Here is a 6,885-nt window from a genome sequence, read left to right as displayed (position 1 = left end):
AACAATTCGAGAGATTGGAAGTTGTTTTTGGAGATATCCGTGATAGAATGGACCGACAAGATCAACGAATTGATCAAATGTAGAGGGAGCAACCCAGGCAGCATGTGCAAGTTCCAAATGCAAGAAGACTAGTCCGCCAGCCGCCGAATCCTCACGATGAAGAAGATGAAGATTATGAAGAAGATGATGAAATTGCATCCGTGGGAAGTGTGAGGAAAGGCAGAGGAGTTAGGAATGAGGGGCGAAGACATGGTAGGCGAGATCAAGCAATTAGAGATGGAGTAAATAGGAATATTGGGAGTATTAAAATGACGATACCACCTTTTCAAGGGAGGAATGACCCTGACGCTTTTATCGAATGGGAGAGGAAGGTGGAGCTTGTATTTGATTGCCATAATTACTCGGAAGAGAAGAAAGTGAAGCTTGCAACTGTGAAATTCACTGATTATGTCATCGTTGGTGGGACAAATTGGTTAAGGAAAGAAGAAGGAACCATGAAAGGCCTATTAAGACTCGGGAAGAGATGAAGACTGTCATGCGGAAGCGATTTGTTCCCTCGTATTACTATCGGGACTTGCATTTAAAATTGCAGAGTCTAAGGCAGGGGACGAGGAGTGTGGAAGACTACCACAAGGAGATGGAGATAGCTTTGATTCGGGCAAACATTGAAGAAGATGAGGAGGCAACTATGGCCAGGTTTTTATTTGTTTGAACCGAGAAATTGCTAATGTGGTGGAGTTGCAACATTATGTGGAGATAGAAGAGATGGTTAGCATGGCCATGAAAGTAGAACGACAACTCAAGAGAGGGAGACCAGCCAAGCATGAGGGTGGTTCTTATTCGGGGTCTTCATCAAATTGGAAGTCGAAATGGGGTGCCAGTTCAAAATCTGTAGAAAAACCCAAATCGAATGCTGAAAGGAGCATGAGCAAGAGCTAAGGGGACAACAAGGAGAGAGGTGACTCTACATCCCAACCTTAAAAGAATAGGGATATCAAATGTTTTCGGTGTTTAGGGTCTGGGCATATTGCTTCTCAATGTCCAAATAAAAAGGCAATGATCATACTAGATAGTGGGGAAATTGAAAACTGAAGAAGAGGAAAGTGATTCAATGCCAACACATGATGATTCTAGTGATAATGAATATGCTGCTGAGGGGAATGCCTTAGTAATCATGCGAGCTCTTAATGCACAAATTAAGGAAGAAGAAAGAGTTGATGTGCAAAGGGAGAATATATTCCATACTAGATGCCACGTGAAGGATCGGGTATGTAGTTTGATCATTGACGGGGGTAGCTGTGTGAATGTGGCTAGTAAATTACTTGTTGACAAGTTGGGATTGCGTACATTGAAGCATCCTAGGCCATATAAGTTGCGATGGTTGAATGAAAGTGGAGAAGTGAAGGTGAACAAGCAAGTTCTAGTTTCCTTTACAATTGGGAGATACAATGATGAAGCTCTTTGTGATGTAGTGCCCATGCATGCTAGTCATATGTTGCTTGGGAGGCCATGGCAGTTTGATAGATATGCAATACATGATGGGTATAAGAATCGATACTCTTTTGTCAAGGATGGTAGAAAGGTGACACTTGTTCCATTGACACCTTATCAGGTGTATGAGGATCAGCTCCGAATCAAGAGATCAATTTGTGAGAAAAGTGAGATAGAAGCTGAGATTCAAAAAAAAACAGAGAGTGAGCAAGTAAGAGAAGAAACTGGTAACAATAGAGAGGAAGAAAATCGGGAGGGTGAAAAGAAAGAGAGCTCCGCTATAGATGAGAGGAAAGAGTTAGTTGAGAGAAAAGAGAAAAAAAAAGAGTTTCTATGCAAAAGAAAGAGAGATCAAGAGTGCATTCAAAGCTAATTGCCCAATGATCTTGTTCGTTTACAAGGAGGCTTATTTATCTAACCTTAATTATTCTTTACCAAGTTGTGTTACCTCTCTTTTGCAGGAGTTTGGAGATGTCTTTCCCACGGAATTACCCGATCGTTTGCCACCAATAAGGGGAATAGAGCATCAAATCGACTTTGTACCAGGAGCCGCGATTCCGAACCGGCCAGCTTATCGAAAGAATCCGGAGAAGACAAAGGAACTTCAAAGGCAAGTGGATGAGCTTTTAGCTAAAGGGCATGTGCGTGAGAGCATGAGTCCTTGTGCGGTCCCAGTGTTGCAGGTGCCAAAGAAAGGTGGTACTTGGCGAATGTGTATTGATTGCTGTGCTGTAAACAAAATCACGGAAAAACGACTGATTGCCTACTTTAATGAGAAGCTAAGTGGAGCCGCTTTGAATTATTCTACATATGACAAGGAACTCTATACTTTGGTCCGCGCTTTGGAGACGTGGCGGCACTACTTGTGGTCAAAGGAATTTATCATACATACGGACCACGAATCATTGAAGCATTTGAAAGGGCAAAACAAGCTGAATCGGAGACATGCCAAGTGGGTCGAATTCATAGAGATGTTTCCATACGTGATTTAGTACAAACAAGGAAAGGAAAACGTGGTAGCTGATGCATTATCACGGAGTCTTGACGGAAAGAAAAAGGCAGATATGGTGAAAAAGATTCATGAAGAAGTGAGGCAACATATCTTGAAGAAGAATAAACAATATGCTGAACGTGCCAACAAGGGACGAAAGAAAGTGACTTTTGAACCAGGAGATTGGGTGTGGTTCATATGAGGAAGGAAAGATTTTCAAACCAACGAAAATCTAAATTGAATCCACGAGGAATTGGACCATTCCAAGTCGTAACCAAGATAAATGATAATACTTACAAAATAGATTTACCAAGTGAGTATAATGTTAGCCCAACTTTTAATGTTTCTGATCTTTCTCCGATTGATGTAGGTTTCGATTCAAGGACGAATCCTTTTGAAGAGCGGGGGAATGATGGGGATCGTGGGCATGACAATGAGGCTGATGCACAGGAGCTTGGAAGTCGGACTCGTGAAGAGGGAGCTGAAGCACAAGATCTTGGAGGCTTGCATGTTCCGAGTGGGCCAATCACACGGGCGAAGGACAAACAAATTCAACAAGCTATGGAGAGCTTGCTGATGGGTTTTTTGGGCCAAGAGGAGTCTAATTCAATTGGATCTCCAAAGGCCTTTAATCAACTGACTTGCCATGAGATGCTGAAGATGGAATAAAATACTACCAACTATTCTAGATAGCCTTTATTTAGTTTCCTTTGTTATTTCTGGCTTTAGGAAACTAAGGTTATTCCAGTTGCCTAGTTTATTAGTTTCCAGTTTCTCCTAGGCTTATATAAAAGAGGTTGAGTAGCTAATCATAGGCAGACTATTCTGGTATTTTAGTGAGATTTTCTCTTTTGTTCTTCATTGAACTCCTTCGAACAAACAAGTGTGACAGCTTGTGATTGTTTGGTATACTTTGATATTATTGGTTCTTGTTTCTTCCTAAACAACGAGTCAATAATTCTTGTCTTGATATTGTTGGTTTTTATTTCTCTATAAACAATGGGTCAATAATCATCTTTATCTAAATCTGTGTTTGGCAATCTGGGAATCGATTCAAGTTGGTCGTCGGGTTTCACAATCCTTCGTGAGGTCCGCATCACGTGCGCTCAATATGTATGGGGCGTTAGACCCCGTGATCGATGGTTTGGGACGTTAGACCCCATGCAAGACTTATCCTATGGGCTCGCGCTTGAATCGCGATAAAATAACAGAAAGTAGATAAAAACAGGCAAAAACAGACAAAAACAGGTGAATACAGGCAAGTGGTATATTAAAACGTCTAGTGTATGTGATTAGCCAATTATAGACCGAGGTTGTTTGACAAACAATTTCCTAACCTAAACAAACAAGGAGGCGTGCTTGCAGGCGGTGTTAAGTCAGCTAAGGGTGTGTGTGAATTTATTTTAAATTGTTATGTTATAGTGACAATGCGGCTTTAACAGATTATGACAGAGACATGTTTTGGCCCGAAACTTGAAACCTAAGGTCCCATCTAACCATTTTCTAATACTCAATTAAATCGGATGAATGTTAATCAAGTCTTGCGTTTTATGACAGATATACCAGTTCTAAATACCTAAATCTATGTTAGGATCACAAAAACACTTAGATCGGGTAAAGACGGCTATGCAGATGACACCTGCGCCTAAACAGACTGCCCATCTTCACTCGTGACTAAAAGTGTTTCGCCCACCTTCCCGCCTAGGGTGTTGGTGGATCACAAACCCGCAGTTATGCCTTTGAGGGGACCAAGAGGGGTTCTCAAAGGCCAAGAACACCCAGTCAATGATGGCCGATACACTCTTGGACCCTCATGGGCCCGAGATAGTCATAAATACCCAAATTCATGCAAGATTACTCAAAATTAACGTGCTTAATGGTGGTTCATCGCTTAATTAACGACCGGATGGAAACGATAACAACATACAATCCGAGAATCGACTTTAAACCGGGAAAATGAGGCCACCCTTGACCCATCTTGGGTCAAGGAGCTCTCGGCCACTTCCCTTGAGGAATAGCCGAGAGTTTCCTTGACCCGAATTGGGTCCCGGGCAGTCTCTTCGTCCCAGTTTTGATCGTTTCTTGCATGCAACAAACATCAAACACGATAATAACATTCATTTATGAAGCCGGTGCCGCCATGCTCTCGGGGGAAACGCATACAAACAAGCACAAACATGATATTTAACGAAATCGATAAAACGACACCGACTCATGGAACAGGAAAAACATAAAAATATGGGAATGGGTTAGAGCCGAGGAGGATGAGACCATCCTTGGCTCGAAAGAGCCAAGAGAGCTCACGGCTCACTCCCATGGGATAAGGTCGTGAGCTCCTATGGCTTAACCAAGCCATGACGGTCTCTTCAACCTCGATTTTAACCATTTCTCATCATGCTACATGTATTACAATATTATACGAGTATAATAAACGAAATAGAAATGCATTAAACGATTACATGCATATAACTGGTCAATGACTGCCTTATCACCCCATAAGCCTAGGGACCAAAAGACTTAGCTTCTCTAAGTCGAAAGAAGGTTATACCTGGGATGAGGGAGAGAGCTAGTGGAAGTCGGGAGCTGCTGCTGGACAAAACAGACCCAAGAGGAAGGGAAGAGAACCAAGAGTGACCCGAGTGGAGCTTGGCTTGCAAGGGCTGGTGGAGATGGAACTAGTGGTTGGGCACAACGTCTCACGGCTCCCAAGATTTCCCTGGATGTGGTTGTAGATAGCTCGTGGGTGGCTATACCCTCAGCTGACTTGCCTAGAGAGAAATAGGAAAGAAACCGTGAAATAAGAGGAAAACCTGAAAAAAGAAGTAAGATCGGATGGCTTGCCTGGTGGAACGGCTCTCGGGCCATGACCCCTCATCACGAGGAGAGTGTGGGTCGTAGGTGACCCTTCATGGGATGATGGCACGACTCGCCTAAGTCGTGAGAGGAAGGAGAAGCCAAGAAACCGGGAAGACCACCTAGGGGCTCAGTTCTGAACTACTATGGAACAAGAAGCTGGGTGCTCCAAATCGCGAAACTAACACCGGAAATGGACTCGAGATGTCAGAAATGTGGGGGGTATGTGGTTTATTTGGGGGTCGGTTAAGTCGGGTGGGTAGTCGCCGAAAAACGGGTGGTGTTTCTACAAAAATGGCCTTGTTTTGTGGTTGTTCTGGGCTGGGGTGCAGCTGAGCGAAAATGAGGGGAAAGAAAGGAGTGTTGAGAGGATGTTTTTTAGAGTGAGAATGGTGTAGAGAGAAGTGAAAGAGTGTGACCGAGAGTGTTGAGGGAGGATCATGGCTGAAAACTTCTCCGAGCGGGAAGGAAAGAATCGAAAAAGAAAAGAAGAGAGGAAAAGAGGGAAGGAAAGAACAAAAAAAAAAGCAAGAGGAAAGGAAGGAAAGAAAGAATAGAAAAGAAAAGAAAAGAAAAGAAGAGGAAAGGAGGGAGGAAGGTGGAGATGCGAATAGACAGGTCGGATCTGTTGCTTCGACTTTCGTTGCAGAGCTCGACAAAAAGGGGATGAAAGAAAAAGAAAAGGAAAGGGAAAAGAAAGGTGGGAAAAATAAAAAAAATGAGAGAGGCCAGAGAAGAGGAAGGCCACGGTCAAAGGAGAACTGCCCCTATTTCACAATTTCTTTCCTTCATTTATTTACTTATTTATTCATTTATTTATTCTTTATTCATTCATACGCGCGTCTCTCGTGAAATTCGATTTCTTAGGATCCGTCGATATTTTTGAAATGAGAATTTTGAAATCGTGAAATTCGAGAAATAATCGACTCTATGAGAATTTCAATTTGTATCAATGAAACCAAATATTGATAAAATCGATATGGAACCTCTAACACACGTCGATCGTAATTGCTCGATTATTTTTTAATTTCTCGTCTTTTCGAATGGACACCCGAAAAATAATCCGAAAACACCGCTGTGTTCAGAAAAATTCAAGGATCGATATTATGTAGAAAAATATTTTCCAATCTCGAGTTTTGTTCAAGATTTTGAAATTCGAATTTGACGCGTGTAAGGTTTGAAAACGTCTCATAGAGTATTTTTTCTGAAAAATTTCAAATTAAAGTTAAATTAAAAAATGCTCCTTAATTTAAAAGCCATGAATGCTTGGCAATTAATCAAAATACTTCCCCTCGATGGTGACAAAATGGCGATTTTGCCCTCCCCTAGCACCGGGAGACCAAAACGGGTGCTAACACCCACACAACGTGCCGGTTCTCACCTAGTTATTATATATTTTATCGAGTTTATTATTTTTTCCAAGAAATTATTGTCTTTGAGCCCATTGACTTTAGAATACTATTATAAATATTTCCCACGCATTTAGTGCGGATTAATTTCATGGTTAAACAATATTGGAAAATCGTTAAATTATTTTAAGTTTCAAATTA

At 41.8% G+C, this 6,885-nt stretch overlaps 1 protein-coding gene across 1 annotated transcript; it reads right to left on the bottom strand.

Moving 5' to 3' along the window:
• Window positions 1-1,825: 1,825 nt before the first annotated feature.
• Window positions 1,826-6,085, bottom strand: LOC116207360. Its single transcript, XM_031540269.1, has 3 exons — window positions 5,324-6,085; window positions 5,031-5,250; window positions 1,826-2,220 (listed from the first exon to the last, which is right to left on the bottom strand). Exons 1-3 carry the CDS (start codon window positions 5,355-5,357, stop codon window positions 2,118-2,120), a joined length of 357 nt encoding a protein of 118 aa, XP_031396129.1. The 5' UTR covers window positions 5,358-6,085; the 3' UTR covers window positions 1,826-2,117.
• Between the last annotated feature and the right edge of the window lie 800 nt (window positions 6,086-6,885).

The sequence above is a fragment of the Punica granatum genome, chromosome 5 (assembly GCF_007655135.1).
Source record: "Punica granatum isolate Tunisia-2019 chromosome 5, ASM765513v2, whole genome shotgun sequence".
Classification (NCBI taxonomy): Eukaryota; Viridiplantae; Streptophyta; class Magnoliopsida; order Myrtales; family Lythraceae; genus Punica; species Punica granatum.
The sequence above is the reverse complement of the archived record's forward strand: the minus strand, read 5'-3'. Positions and strand labels throughout refer to the sequence as shown.